Source organism: Bubalus kerabau, chromosome 6 (assembly GCF_029407905.1).
Source record: "Bubalus kerabau isolate K-KA32 ecotype Philippines breed swamp buffalo chromosome 6, PCC_UOA_SB_1v2, whole genome shotgun sequence".
Classification (NCBI taxonomy): domain Eukaryota; kingdom Metazoa; phylum Chordata; class Mammalia; order Artiodactyla; family Bovidae; genus Bubalus; species Bubalus kerabau.
Genome location: NC_073629.1, coordinates 100,083,698 through 100,100,054, shown reverse-complemented (window position 1 = coordinate 100,100,054; position 16,357 = coordinate 100,083,698). Strand labels below are relative to the sequence as shown.

The 16,357-nt window shown below is 44.1% G+C and overlaps 1 protein-coding gene across 1 annotated transcript in view; it reads right to left on the bottom strand.

Annotated features, from left to right (window-relative positions):
* The window catches only part of EFCAB14 (EF-hand calcium binding domain 14), a 36,195-nt gene extending 30,240 nt beyond the window's left edge, over window positions 1-5,955 (bottom strand). Inside the window, exons 1-2 of the mRNA XM_055585977.1 lie at window positions 4,786-5,955; window positions 3,047-3,195 (exon numbers count right to left, since the gene is read on the bottom strand). Coding sequence (XP_055441952.1) covers window positions 3,047-3,195; window positions 4,786-4,967 — 331 coding nt within the window. The 5' untranslated portion in view covers window positions 4,968-5,955. The remainder of the gene's footprint in view (window positions 1-3,046; window positions 3,196-4,785) is intronic.
* Window positions 5,956-16,357: the final 10,402 nt, after the last annotated feature.

Sequence of the window (16,357 nt, the reverse complement as noted above, 5' to 3'; positions counted from 1 at the left end):
GACCAGCACTCTTCCTAGAACACATCAGCTGTCACAGATGCTTACATCCTAGCACCCTTATTAGCATTAGACCATTTTTAAGTTCTGCATGAAATGACCAAACTGCTACTCTGTATGACCAGAAACAGACATGTTTGACTTATCAATACTGTTCTTCTCTTCCAAATTCTTTCCCCTCTGTCTAGCTTTGAGTGATAAGACTGGAATGGCTGGGAATAGAATCTTCCGTAGAATAACTGAGGAGGTCTTCTGGAGAACCTGATTCTAGAAAAAGAAAACTGAGTGAAGAGTTTCAAGGCCAGGAGCACTTTTAGCTTAAGGATCAAATTACTCATTGGCCTCAAGGAAAAAATACCTAGCCTATCTGCTCTGCTTTCTGCTCCAGATATCGCAGCAATCCTGCCTCCTTTTCTCACAAGTGTCTTGGAAGATAATGAAATAAATGACAAGGTGCTCTGAATTTTTTAAAAAGATATTTAAGCCAGACCAGCAGGTAGTCTTATTACCAGTATCCTCTTGAAAAACAAGAAATAAACTTATTGAAATATATTTAAAGTAGCAACATAATTCAAAGAAAGATTATGTCAGTTTAACAAGACTAAGGTCATTTAGCTAAGAGAATGGTTTTCCCAAAAAGCCTCTTGCCAAGTGGTCCACTAAGGTTCAGCCTACAGACTGACTTATAGAGCCCCAGGCCCCACGTCTATTCTCTCTCAGAAGTTCTGCTTTAGATAGTATAGGTGCTAGCATATCTATTGCAGCAAACCAAAGCCCACAGAGCAGCTGGACTGACAATTCCAAATCTGCTTCATTCAGCTGGCTGGCAAGTATAGCCAGGGTCCCAGGGGAATGCTGCTCAGTGGTAGAAAGCAGGTCTCACAGTCCAGGGCACAACTCCTGGCATCTCCTGAACAGAGTATTTCCAGGAATTGGTATTAACAAGTGCTCAAAACATATTCGTTGTTTGTTAGGTCTATTGTATGTACACACTTCAAACATGCCTTTCTAAACAAAGAAATTTCCTGAGAATAAAAAGCTCGGTTAAGGTACATGTTACACTGATGTCCTGAAAACACAGGCACAGAGCAGTCAGAGAAATAAATCCCTGGAAGGCAGAACTGAGCAATGTTTTGAAATGTATAAATAAATAATTGCTTTACGTGACCCAAAGAGTCAGACGTGACTTAGTGACTGAACAACAACAATAACAAATATGTGACCCAAACAAGCTGCAGTACAAACGTAGGAGGCCCAACCAGTTACGGAGAGATGTCAGCATAGACAGGTGTCGTCAGTGGCTATTTATAGTTAAAACACTGCTTCTCAGAACCTCCTTTCCAAGTCATGATTATCACTTACCAAGAAAAACACCATGTAATACTGCTAAGTACAAAATTAAGAAGGGAAAAATAACTAGAATACAAAGCTTATCCTTTCTTATACTGTACTCTGATCCCACCAATTTATAACACAGAAATCAGGATGATTCTGGCAGAGAATTGTGGCCTATCCAATCCCATTCCCTGAATCAGAAGCTCAGAAGAAAACTAAAGTTAATATTTCAATATATTTTTTTAAGCAACATCACTAGGAACGTCATTAATACATTAAGGATTAGCTGTCCCTAGGTTAAGTTTTCCGGAGAAGGCAATGGCACCCTACTCCAGTACTCTTGCCTGGAAAATCCCATGGGCGGAGGAGCCTGGTAGGCTACAGTCCATGGGGTCGTGAAGAGTCAGACACAACTGAGGGGCTTGACTTTCACTTTTCACTTTCATGCACTGGAGAAGGAAATGGCAACCCACTCCAGTGTTCTTGCCTGGAGAATCCCAGGGACGGGGGAGCCTGGTGGGCTGCCGTCTATGGGGTCGCACAGAGTCGGACACGACTGAAGTGACTTAGCAGCAGCAGCAGGTTAAGTTTGGAACTTAACTAACGGCAGGCAACAAAGAGAAACTGGGGTGAAGGAAAGCTAGGATGCTGTGATCACCTAGGGCTTACTTCTAGGAAGTAAGGAAACAACTCTAATTCTACTTCTAGGGACAGGTTTCCTTATTGAGAAAGCCTAGTGGTCAGTTTGCTGGAATGTTAAAGCTGCTAAAGTTAGGGTATTTGCGATTTTGTGATTAACCTGAAACTGGTTCCTTAGCTTAGAAATTAAAAAAAGCAAACAAACTGATTTTAGTACTTATAATAAAATTCAGGTTGTAATTATAGCTATGCATTATTTGTTAGTTAAAACAAAGACTGAGTAAAGTATCTTTTGGGTATAACTTTCTTTCCATTTTTGTAATTTGCTGTTATTGTTTTAAGATTTTTATTAGCTTAGAAAATTAACCCTTGTAACCTAGAACCAAAGATCTCAGTGTTGCTAAAGATCTTTAGGCTAAAATAGGTTGAAGCTGCCATGTAAGCACATCTCTCAGAAAAAGGACGTTGGATACAAAATACAACTTAACAATTTAGAATATATAAAACTCTTCAACTTCAAAAGTTTCTTAAGAGACACTGACTCATGAGACAAATATTTATTTGTGACTCAGGACACGGTAAGCACGCCACACACGCTGGGTATTATTATTACTGCTCAGTACTAGGCTTCTCTAGGTTTTTCTTAAGGAGGATATTGTCTGATAGACACGCCCACATTCTTTCTCAAATGGCCCTGTGAAGAGGAAGGAAATAGCCTAGTGTTGCTACTGCCACTTTATAGTTGGGAAACATGAAGTGGCAACAGGTGGAAGTTAACCAAGGTTCTAGAATCCTGGATCTCGGCCCTTCCCTTCTATGCTATAAACACCAACTGCAATGCCATTATTTCAGATGCTATTTGTCTCAATGATGCATAAGTGCTGTGTTTTGTTTGTGCATTTAAAAATAAACATTGCATTCAAGCCAATAGCTAAGAAAGAATTTAAAAAATGCTGAAAGGAACATGTAATTGCTTCATCAGAGTGAGCAAAAATCTTAATTTCAGTGTGGTTCACTTTGTCCTAGAACCTGGCAAAGAGTCCAAAATTATATTTTGAAAAGGGTGACCACTTACTTGTTCGGAACTTTTCCTTGAGGGAATCCAGATCCTCCTTCAGAGCGACTTGCATCCACACCAGGCCAACGCAGGCCACAACACAGGCGGCAAGGATGACAAATGCACAGAGGGGATAACAGATCCTGCAGCATCGTAAATAGTCTCCCCTGATCATAAGAACAAATTCAACCAGGAGTATGAAAGGGATTATGAATATAGTTTGATTCCAAATAGCACATGTGTGGGCATGCAATTAGCATCTCTAATGAATAACCAACCCATTTACCAGGGAACATAGGGTAACACACTTAAATCTGAACAGCAGGTTGAATATGTCAAGATAATATGATCCAGGAAGAGTTCATCTACTGGGGACAAACTTCTCATGAAATGAGGGAGTTTCTGAGTTACAGGAAGCACCTGTGGGCACTGCAGCTCACAGCCATCATCATCAATTCAGGTCTTTGGAAACTGACTCAGGTTAGGGAAGTGTCAAGATCAGAGTTTTCTCTGCCATTTATTACTGTACTGAATTCACTTATCTATCTAGTTCTCTCTCTCAAATATATAGTCATTCAAGAGGACCCTGTTTCACTTTATTGAAACTTTATAAACTTTTGAGTAAGCTTTATTGAAAATGGAATGAAAAAAACTAGAACAGCAGGTTAAAGTGGACACCTCATACACTCCAGCTGATTGGTTCAGAAGGAAGGAAACATAGGAAGGAGTTAGATTTCACATCAAATGTCAACCAGCACTCAAGGTCTAAACTAAACCAACAGGGTAACTGTTCCAGTTAACTATTCCACTTCATCAGATCTTCATAGCTGAAGCCCAGGATTGCCCTGAATTACTTCACCTGGCAAAACTCATTAGAAACCAATCTCTCCCTTTAATATAAAAGGACAAAGACATTCCAAACAAACAAATCTCAAAGGATTTGATCTCTTTTAGCATCCTAAGCTTCAGCCTAGATCTTGCTTTCACATCCTCAGCAGCATACTCTTTTAATGTGCTCCTTAAGAGAGTCCAAGGGCACTTTAAAGATTCCCTTCACCCCCTTCCTGCCCTAACCCTCAATTCCCAATGTCTTTGTGTTTACTAGAGGAGGGCATGGCAATCTGCTCCAATATTCTTCTCTGGAGAATCCTATGGACAGAGGAGCCTGGCACGCTACAGTCGATGGAGTCACAAAGAGTCGGACACCACTGAATGAATAACACTTTCACTTGTGCTCAGTACTGGAGGGTGTTACCAACTAAAAGTGGTTTGAAAAAAGCTGCCTTTTCTTTCTGTCTCCCACCCTCCATTTCTCTCAAGGTTCATAGTTTTTACAGAATGTCCTTCATCATATTCCCCCATTACCAGATTCAGACCCATCAACAAACAAATAAAAAACCCTGCAGTCGTAAGGTCCCTGTGTCTCCTAAATTTAACAAGACCTTGTCTCTCAAATTTCTCTCTCCCTATGTCCCTATTCTTAGCCTCTTTGCTACTCTCACCAGGCTCTTGGCACAATCCCCAAGTCCACATTTCCACCCTAGATTCAGAGCTCTTTGTACACTTAGAGACAGATCTCTAACTTATACTTCATTCAGAACCTGAACCCATCTTCTCCCTGACATTTTTCCTTCCTTGTGCCTTCCGGGGACTATACACTTTCTTCTTCCTAAGAACTCCCCTCCTCTCCTTTCCTTCGCCCCCTTGGTAGTGCAAGGAAATGCCTTTTCCCATCCCAGCCTCAGCACTTTACTCACTTGACAAAGCGAGAGCGATTTCCAGCTACACCAAATTCCTCTTCCTCTTCTGAGCTGGACTCGGAGTCTGAGTCAGGAGGCTCCGTGCGAAGCAGGCGGTGGCCTGAGCCTTTCTTGGGTTTCTTTCTCCGGCTGTCCCCAGCCAAGCCGATCAATGCATTGAGCTCTTTGCGCTTTTTCATCTTCTTGTGTGGGGTAAGTGGAGCACCCACTCCTGAGCTGCCAGGTTCGTACCCGACACCCAATTCTCTCCCTGCCTTGGAGCTGCCTTCCAGGGTGAGGAATCCTGGGCCAGAGCCCTCTGGTCACTCCCACCCAGGGGTGGGACTGACCAGATACGCTAGGGGCTGGAGATTGGACTCCAGAGGAAACTGGAACTCAGATGAATGGGGCAAGTCACATAGAGATGGCCAGGGAGCTGGTGATCCAAATGGGTAAAGGCCTATGCATGGAGTGCCAGTTACTTAAGAGGGTACTGGGGAGAGGAGCAACTTTTGTCTCTCAGGATAAAAAGTCAAGTCAAGAATAAGAGATTCTGAACTCTGGTCAGCAGACAGTATTTCTAAAGGTACTCCAGGAGCTGGAAAGGACACACAGATAGGTGTTTCGGACTTCCGGGGCAGGATTTCCAATGAAGAAAAAAAACAAGAAACTTGGTTCTTGAATGGGAACACACGGGGAGATGCAAAGCAAGACGGTGGGAACGCGCTGGTCTCTCCCTAGATGGCAGCAGGAGGGGGCTCCCAGCCACTACAACCCTGACAGAGAAAATGCCCGAGTCCGAGAAGATCACCGTCCTTCGGCCTCCGTCCCGAGTTTGAAGGGGGTCAGAGGCCAAGGAAGACCCAGAGCCCAGCCTGGAGGATTCGGCCTGAGAGGAGCCAGTCCCGCGCCTGGGAAGACCCCAGCCCTGCTGTCTGGGCCTGGGGGCGCGGTGAGGAGGGGTGACCGCGGCTCAGCCCACCTGAAGCGCTCCCGCCGAGTTTGAGGTGTTCCGGTACGGGCGACTCTCGGCAACTCACACGCGCCGCCTCCACTCCAGCCGCGACTCCGGCCCCCGCTCCGGCTGCGGCCGCAGCTGCTCCCAAGTCGCTGGTGGCGGCGGCGGCTGTGGCCGCAGGCTCCAGACCCGAGCCATCGCTTCAGCCCCAGCTCACTTCCCCTTTGGCAGCGGCCGCCGGCACTGCCTGCCAGTAAGGCGCGCTCCCATTGGCCGGCTGTTCCATGACGTCACGCAAGGGTGGGGGCGGCGGGGCGTTAAAAGGCGCAGGCTCCGGCGCTGGCAGTCTCCCCTGTCGAGGAGGCTCCTCCCCCAGGAGGGTTCCAGGGGACCTGTCTCTCACCTGTTCGGGGCCGTGTGTTGTTTCCAGAGGAGCAGGGATGAGCCAGGCAAAGCACCCAGCTGGATGAATTTGCTTGGGAAGTTCATCACCGCATGGGCCCCCAGTTGTGACTAGCCCAGTTTAGGGGTGCCAACCCTCTGACTCTCCAGCTGTTTATTAAAGGTTTAGGCGTGTTACAGGTTAATGACCGGGTTGAACACATTCATTCATTCATTCTGTAAATATTTATTGATTACCATGTGTCAGAAACAGTTCTACCGCAGAGGATACAGCAATAAACAAAATAACCACTGTCCCTGCCTTCCAGGGTAGGGTTGCCCGATTTAGGGAATAAAAATACAGGACACTTAGAAAAGTTTAAATTTCAGATAAACAACGATTTTTAAAAAAAATGTAAGTATATCTCATGTAACGTCTGGGACATCTTCATAATTACAAGTTATTTTATTTGAAGTTCAATTTTAACTGGACGTCCTGTGTTTTATCTGCCAACCCTGTTCCTGCAGTTTATACTTGAGTGGAAGGAGGTGATAAATATGATGGGGAAAACGGAAACATGATAAAGGGACTGGGAGTGCCTCTGCGATAAGGGAACCTTTGGTTAGAGATTGGTAGGCAGTGAGGGAATGAGTTGTGCAATGATCCCAAGGAAGGAGTGACATGGAAAACGTGGTGTGGCTGGACCTGAAGAGCCAGCCGCTGCTGCTGCTAAGTCGCTTCAGTCGTGTCCAACTCTGTGTGACCCCATAGGCGGCAGCCCACCAGGCTCCTCTGTCCACAGGATTCTCCAGGCAAGAAGACTGGAGTGAGTTGCCATTTCCTTCTCCCTTGAAGAGCCAGAGGAGAGCTATAAGAAATGAGGTCAGACAAGCATCAGGAGCAGATCTTGTAGGGCGTGAGGGACTACTGTGAGGACTTTGGGAAACCATTGGTGCTTTAAGCTCTGGCTTAGATTTTTTTTTAAAGATCACTCTAGCTACTGTGTGGAAAAGAGAATTAGGAGAGAAAAGGACAAGTAAATATGATGGCAATAGTGGAGATGGTGAGCATTCTGGATGCTTCTTGACCATAGAGCTAACAATATTTGCTGATGGTTTACAGAGCAGGTGTGTGCAAAACAAGGAGTCATAGATGACTCCAGAGTCAGGTTGGAACAGCTGGAACAAAGGAATTGCTGTTTACTGAGATAGGAAAGAGCAGATTTGCAGCAAACTTGAGAAGCCAATTCAGTACTCAGATGGACTGTTTGGTACATCTATTTGGAATTCTGGGTAGAGGTTGGGTCCTGAAATATAAATCTTAGAGTCTCCCATGTAGATAGTATTTAAAGCCAAGTGCTTTGAACTACTCGGAAAAAAGTCATTTAAAGTAATTTTTTAAATACAATTTTAAAATTTATTTTGGCTGTCCTGGGTTTTTTGTTGCTATGCAGGCCTTTCTCTAAGTGTGGTGAGCAGGGGCTACTCTCTCGTTGTGGTACGCAGGCTTCTCTTGTTGCAGTTTCTGTAGTTGTGGCACGTGGACTTACTAGTTGTGGCTCCCGGGCTCTAGAGCACGGGCTCGATAGTTGTTGCACAGGGCTTAGTTGCTCCGTGGCATGTGGGATCTTCCTGGATCTGGGGTTGAACCCATGTTTTCTGTACTGGCAGGCAGATTCTTTACCACTGAGCCACCAGGAAGCCCTAAAGTAATTTTTATATCCTAAAGTATAGCCCTAAAGTAATTTTTTATATATTGACACTTCTTACTGTGTCAATCACACTGCCTTTGTCTAGGGATACCCACCCAAAGTCTGGGCCTGTTTCTTATTTATCTTTATGTGTCAAGTCCAGAGGTAGAAGATCCGATATATATATGACATCTATGTAGGTGGGCAGAGTTATATAGAGGTATGAGTGGAGGTTTGGAATCAAGAGATCTGGGATGAAATCATTTAGAATATTTACTAGCTCTGTCAACATGGAAGCCATTTAAATCTGAGCTTCAGTTTTCCTCTCTGCAAAGTGAGGATTAATGTCTATTTCATAGGACAGACACATGAGAAGATACTTGTGAAAGTGCTTTTGATGCCCCCCAAACGTGATGCAGTTATTTTGGTTTTTTGTTTCCTTTTGTTTCTAGAGCTGTGCTACCCAATATGGTAGTCAGTAGTCACTAGCCACCTATGACAATTTAAATTTACATTTTGCTTAATTAAAATTAAAAGTTTAAATTAGTTCCCCAGAGTCACTGGCCACTGTGCTCCATAATCATATGTGGTTAGTGGCTATTGGGCAGCAACAGAACAGTACATTTTCATCGTTATAGAAAGTTTTGTTGGACAGCTCTGCACTAGCATCTCCTTGAAGGTGTGGTACTGCACAGGAAAAGGTCTCGACTTCTAGAACCATTTCCCAAACACGTGCTGTGGTCATGAGAAGCCCAGGCATAAGGAGTGACTCGGAGAAGGCAATGGCACCCCACTCCAGTACTCCTATCTGGAAAATCTCATGGACGGAGAAGCCTGGTAGGCTGCAGTCCATGGGGTCGCTAAGAGTCGGACACGACTGAGTGACTTCACTTTCACTTTTCCTTTCATGCATTGGAGAAGGAAATGGCAACCCACTCCAGTGTTCTTGCCTGGAGAATCCCAGGGATGCGGGAGCCTGTTGGGCTGCCGTCTATGGGGTCTCACAGAGTCAGACACGACTGAAGCGACTTAGCAGCAGTAGCAGCAGCAAGGAGTGACTGGCTCAGGATGGCCCTTCCCATGGCCCTCCTGTGTTGTAAATGTTACATATACACCAAGGGAACCTGGGGCTGAGGAACCCAAGGGAGTGAGGTGGGGCCAAAGCTGTTTCACCCAGCTGCAATGACATCTGGTCAGCCAGGCCCTGCCCTCTCATGCAGTGGACCAGTCATGGGTGGGGAGGTTGGAGGAGGATCTGTGATTCAGTCCCACTGTCCACCTTTTTGTCTATTGCTCTTTAGATAACACGACTTTTGGTGTTGGGCAAACATCCCATGAAATACTGAGACTTTGAAAACTACTGGCCAGGTGTCTATCTTCTCTCAGGAGCTCTTGGCACTCTTTAGCTTTCTCCCTCAAACCTGGACCCTCAAGGCCAGAAATTAAGCCAACCCTCTCAGAGCAAGGGCTCCTGCACTAAGGAGCCACGTGCCTTCCACACCAGGACCTCTCAAGGTTGTGACCCATCTGTTCATTTGGGGATGTTCACATTATGATTCTGTGTCTGTGCAGCCCTGTTACCCATTCAAAACTTGTTTGGAATGCACTAAGATCTTGGGTAGGTAACTTTCCCAAGTGACCCTTATTTAGCTTATTAACTTATGTGCAGAGTACATCATGAGAAATGCTGGGCTGGATGAAGTGCAAGCTGGAATCAAGATTGCCGAGAGAAATATCAATAACCCCAGACATGCAGATGACACCACCCTTATGGAAGAAAGTGAAGAACTAAAGAGCTTCTTGATGAAAGTGAAAGAGGAGGGTTAAAAAGTTGGCTTAAAACTCAGCCTTAAGAAAACTAAGATCATGGCATCTGGCCCCATCACTTTATGGCAAATAGATGGGGAAACAGTGGAAACAGCGACAGGCTTTTTTTTTTGGTGGGAGTGGGGGGGGGGGCGGGGCTTCAAAATCACTGCAGATGGTGACTGCAGCCATGAAATTAAAAGACACTTGCTCCTTGGGAAAAAAGTTATGAACAACCTAGACAGCATATTAAAAAGCAGAGACATTACTTTGCTGACAAAGATCCATCTAGTCAAAGCTATGGTTTTTCCAGTAGTCATGGATGGATGTGAGAGTTGGACTATAAAGAAAGCTGAGTGCGGAAGAATTGATGCTTTTGAACTGTGGTGTTGGAGAAGACTCTTGAGAGTCCCTTGGACTGCAAGGAGATCAAACCAGTCCATCCTAAAGGAGATCACTCCTGAATACTCAGTGGAAGGACTGATGCTGAAGCTGAAACAATCCTTTGGTCACCTGATGAGAAGAACTGACACATTGGAAAAGACCCTGATGCTGGGAAAGATTGAGGACAGGAGGAGAAGGGGACAATAGAGGATGAGATTGTTGGATGGCATCACTGACTCAATGGACATGAGTTTGAGTAAACTCTGGGAGTTGGTGATGGACAGGGAGGCCTGGCATGCTGCAGTTCATGGGGTCACAAAGAGTCAGACACGACTGAGTGACTGAACTGAACTGAACTGAACTGGAGTTTCCAGTTCTGGTATTCTAGCTTTTCTGTGTGTACAATGGGAATAAGCATATTCCCTGCCCAGCTTTCTGCTTCATGCTTTTTTGGGAAGGGAGCAACATCATAGTATTTACATAGGGTGAGTTGATACCCGCTGAATTCTCCTACAACAATGTGCGGAGGGTAAGCAAAGTTGAGTTCCCAGAGCTCAAAATCCCATTTTGTGTGAATGGCGAAGTCACATCTTGAGATGCTTTGCTATCTTAGAAGACTCTACAGAATGCTTTCACTTGGGAAAACTGAGGCAGAGAGTGTGGCAAACTGGCTCAGGGCCAATGATCAGAAATGTGATCCAGGACTTCTGATTCCTAGGCTGAAGCTCTTTAAGATCTCATAATCTTCTCTTCTTTGGGCTCTAAGTCCACATCTGAGCTCTGCCAGTTGGCAGCTGTATGACCTTGGGCAAATGACTGAGCCTCTCTGAGTCTCCACTTTTGTGAAGTAGTGGTAATAATAGTACCTAGGACTAGTCATGTAATTTGTGGGGGTCAGTGCAAATGGAAATGCAAGCTCCCTTGTTCAAAAATCAGGAAAAAAGCTTTTTTTCCCCTTTCTCTCATGATTTCTTACCTAGCTTGTCATGCTGTTCATTGCTCACTAGTTTAGCCCTGTGCTTCCTTGGGCATGGGGACACTCACAGGGGTGAGGGGCCCTTCCTCAGGCACCCCAACCCAGCCCTCCCTGTGTCTGTACCCAGGCCAAGGATGAGATGGCACAGGGGAACAGGCAGCTGAGAACCTATCCTGGGGAAGGGGAGAGGAAGGTGGGGCAAGGCAGGACTACGTGTGAACAGAGCCTCCAAGTCCCCAATGTAGGCTCCATTGCTCCATCAGACTTCACTTTCAAAACACAAATTCAAAAATAAAATGATTAAGAATTCCAAGATGGTAAACACAGAGCATTAAGCCCCAGTTAATTCACACCCTTCTGAGTTGGGGGTTCTGTGTCACATACTTGTGAAACTGACCCTGATAATATGTAACTCACAGAGTAGCTGTGTGAAGAAGCAATGTGCCTGACTCATAGTAAATGCTCAATAAATGTACCTGTTCCATTAATGTGATTATTACTTATTCAATGTGATTTATTATAGATTTATTAAGTATAATTTTCATGGTGACCCATTGGGTAATTAATCTTCATTTACCTAATAGAAAATGCTGCTTCCATCTGCTACAAGAATTCCCTTTGCCATCATTTTTCTTGTTGGTTAGAGTTGGAGGGAAGGAACAGGAATGAACATTTAAAAATACTCAGGTAAGAATCTGCTTTGCCATCATTTTTCTTGGTGTTTTTCTATGGTTAAAGTTGTAGGGAAGGAAGAGAAATGAACATTTAAAAATATTCATATATTAGGCATTTTTGGTGTTAATCATCACTGTGATAAATTAGTCCTCCCAAGGTAAGCATCTTATCCTTGCTCTAACTGAGAAGAAAATGAATGTCCAGGGATTGCAAGAGGCTTGCCCAGGGACACAGCACATCAGTGGCAGAAACTGGGACTTGAATCTGGATCTGAGCCTTGGAAGCCTGAGTTCTGCACCTGGTGCCTGGCGCCATGGGGGCGGACCTGTTGCCTGGGCCTTTGTCTGCAGCTCATCTGGAAAGGGACCACCAGCTGAAGCATCTTACTTCTCCTGGGATGGCTTCATCTGCTTTCCCAGCCCCTTCCCCATTCTTTTCACTGCTGTGCGGGCAGCTGCATCCGGCACCTGAAAGACAATGGGAAGAGGAAGGACTGGGTGGTAAGAGAGGGGCCAAGCTCTCTTGCTAAACAATGATTTTCCCCCAGTGGGTCCCCAGCAGCAGGAAGCAGCACTGGTTCCCAGCATCACTGTGGACAGGGATAAGGGCTGCCCCCACCGGGATCCTTCTATTCTAGGCACAGTCTCCTCTGAGATGCTGCAAGCTTTGTTCCCTTGTCTGTGTAGTAGCCTCAGTTTCCCCATCTACTGATTATCTTAGCACCCAGAACAGCGTCCAGTGCTGGAAGGACCTTGGGCAGTGTTTGCTGAATTAAAGTATTGGAAGAGCAGAAGAGAGCTATTGGAAGAATTTCTAGGCATTGTTCTTCATTTTGGTGATCCCACCCATTCATTCCATCCATCTACTCATCCATCCAACAGTCCTGCCCTAAGGAAGCTACTTCCACATGCCAAGTCCTGTGTGTGGCCCTGGAATACACCAGTAATATCCAGGTTCTGCACTGCCAGAGTTCCCAGGAAGCAGGCAGTGGTCCCCAGGGTTTATATTGGGGGACAAAAAGAAAGCCTGGAATGATTGAGTTTATTTTAGGATGAGAACAATAATCCTGGGAAGAAAGAATGGACAATGGCCTTCAGACCACCAGCTCTTGCCCGCCTTTCCAGGGGCTTGAGCTGGAAACAGACTTGTAGCTGGACCAGAAGGGAGCCCTGAGGCTGGGTACAGTATTGTACGGGTTTGAGTCTCAGCCTCTTCACCTACTGAGTGTGTGATCTTAGATGAGTTCCTTTTCCTCTCTGAGTCTGTTTTTTCATCTGTAAACTGGAACTAACTATGTGCACCTCCTGGGAGTGCCTGAGGATTAAATTTAAATGGTGGGCATTAGAGGGCTTCAAGGGAACTGTTAAATGCATTGAGTGGACAAGGAGACTGGGAAACAGACCTCTGAGATACCTATTTGGAGCAGGGGACTTAGTGCAGGCTGGGAAAGGAGGTGATGGGATCGTGATGGGAAGGCTCTTCTAACTGAGAAAGGGCTGTGTGTGTGTGTGTGTGTGTATGTGTATGTGTGTGTGTGTATGTGTATGTGTGTGTGTATGTGTGTGTGCTCCCTCCAATGCTGGCGGTGGATGAAGGAGTAAATGACAGGTGATGCCGAATCAGCAAGGTGTGGGAGTGGGGGACAACACGGAGAGGCTGTCTGGGCCATCCTGAGTTCTTTTGTAAGGGAATAGCACTGGCTTTGTATGTCTAAATCAGCCTAAGACTACAGTTCAGCTCCATCTGAGACCAGTCTACTTACCGAGAAGACTGGCACTAGGAGACAATAGACATATATTGCCTCATGCTGCCCTCTGCAGCTTTCCTGCAGAACTGCACCTCTTCAGTTCAGTTCAGTTCAGTTCAGTAGCTCAGTCGTGTCCGACTCTTTGCGACCCCATGGACTACAGCACGCCAGGCCTCCCAGTCCATCACCAACTCCAGGAGTTCACTCAAACTCACGTCCATCGAGTCGGTGATGCCATCCAGCCATCTCATCCTCTGTCGTCCCCTTCTCCTCCTGCCTTCAATCCCTCCCAGCATCAGAGTCTTTTCCAATGAGTCAACTCTTCTCATGAGGTGGCCAAAGTACTGGAGTTTTAGCTTTAGCATCAATCCTTCCAATGAACACCCAGGACTGATCTCCTTTAGGATGGACTGGTTGGATCTCCTTGACTGCACCTCTTAAATGGGGACAATTTCTCTTGTTACCACAAATGGTAACTCTCCTGTGTCAGGAGATGGGGAAACACAAGATAGACAAGATCATACTCCTGCTGTGTAAGACCTTCTGGTGTGTGAGTGTGTGTGTGTGTGTGAGAGAGACAGATCAACAGACAGAGACAGAGAACAATAAAGATGAACAGTAAAGATGTGATCAGCAGAATGATACAAGATGCAGAAAGGGTAGGGATGGCATTAGGGAAAGGTTTTGAAATGAAGTAAGCTTTCATCCATTCAATCATCCATCCATCCATCCATCCAGCATATATTTATTGAACACTTAATGTATTCTAAGCCCTATTCTTTGTGCTGGAGTTATAGCAAGGAACAAAACACACAGAAATCCATGCCTGCATGGAACTTACATTCTAATGAAGGAAAAAATTCACAAATAAGGTGATAAATATACATTGTGTTGGATAATGAGTACTAAGGAGAAAAAGGAAGCAGTAAAGGAAGAGTATTGTTGTAGTGATTACAGCTTTTGAAGTGAAAATTGAATAAAAAGATCCAAGGGAGAGGAATTTTAGCTTCTGTACGTTATTAAAATTGTGCTGGACTTTCTGTCCTGCATATCTAACTAGTCGTGTACGTGTGTGCACACTCAGTCATGTCCAACTTTTTGTGACCCCACAAACTAGCTCACCAGGCTTCTCTGTCCTGGAGAGAATTTTTCAGGCAAGAATACTGGAGTGGGATGCCATTTCCTCCTCCAGGGGATCTTCCCTGCCCAGGGATCACACCTGCATCTCCTGAGTCTCCTGAATTACAGATGGATTCTTTACTGCTGCCTCATGGGGGGAAGCCCATAAATAACTAGAAAACTGTACAAATATATGGAAGAACTTTTTAGGCATTGGACAACCATTAGCGCAGAACTATTATCCTTGAGAGAAGGAAAACAAGACAGTACAAAGAAAATTAACTGTCTTTCTCTTATGAAAATATACAAAAACATTTAACAAATGTTACCAAATCATAACCAACTCCAAATAAAAAGTGTATATCATGACCAAGTGGGGTTCATCTTAGAAATGCAGGATTAGTTGAACGTTTGAAAGTCACCATCTTGTAAAATAAAGGAGAAAAACATAATTTATCACAATATATACAAAAAAGAGCATTGGTAACATTCACCATCTATTTATGAGAAAAGCTCTATTAAAATTAAGAGTAAAATGTGGTAAAGAGCATCTATGAACATTCTACAGCTAATATCATACTTAATGCTGAAAGAGAATACTTTCACATTAAGAACAGGACAGGGATGTCTGCTCTCATTACTTCTGTTCAACACTGTACTGAGGTCCTAATCACCGCCACAGTAAAAAAGAAAAAAGGTCACATATTTAGATATGAAGAAGTAAACTGTCTTTATATACAGATAAGATAATATAATCATATAAGTAAAAAGTCCTAAAGAATCTATAAAAGAGCTATTAGAACTAATATATTAATTTAGCAAAATCACAAGGTAAAAGGTCAGTGTACAAAAGTTATTTGTATTTTTGTATCCTAGAACTGAACAACTGGGAAATAAAAACTTAGAACCATTTACAATGACTTAAAAACATGGAATATTTATGGATAAGTTCAGCAAATGATGTGTAAAATCGGTACACTAAAACTACATAATACTGCTGAGACCAAAGTAAGATCTAAATAAATAAACGTTTCATGTTCATGGATTGAAAGACAACATTGTTACGATGTCAGTCATTCCTAAGTTCGTCTATAGATTCAGTGCAGCCATAAGCAAAAATACCAGCAGCCTTTTTTTTTTTTTGGATAAAAATTGACAAGCTGATCCTAAAATATATATAAAAATGCAAAAACCTGTAATAGTAAAAAATTTTTTTTGAGGAAGAACAAAGTTGTAAGATTTACAATATTTGATTCTAAAACTTTCCTCAAGGTGGGAGCATGTTTGCACATTTGAGGAGCAGTGAGGATACTTGTATGGCTGTAGAAGAATGTTTGATGCAAAGAGATTATGGATTTCATTCTAAGTCAGTTAGGGAGCTATTAGAAGATTTTGATAAGGGGGCTTATATGATCCAACTTAATGTTTTAATAATGTCACTCTGGCTTGAATATTCAGAACAGAATAAAAGGGGAAAGGGCAGAAGCAGAAAAGCAGTCTAGAGGCTACTGCTGTAATACAGAGATGATGGTGATCTGGACCAAGTGGTAAGAAGTGGTTGGTTTATGGACACATTTTAAAGGTAGAGGTGACTGAATTTCCTGATGAACTGGATATAGGGCATGGAAGAAAGAAGTTAAGGTCTGGGCAACTGGATAACAGGGCTGCTGGTTACTATGGTGGGGAAGCCGGTAGGAGGATGAGACACAGTGTTTTGTGTGGCTGAACCACACTGACTCCATCTTATCAGCTTCATCTTAGGCCTGAAGTCTACCCCCTGCTCTTTCTGCATGACTGAGCTTTAACCTACTCATAAGGAATTGCACAAGCCATATATATTCTCTGTCAACTTT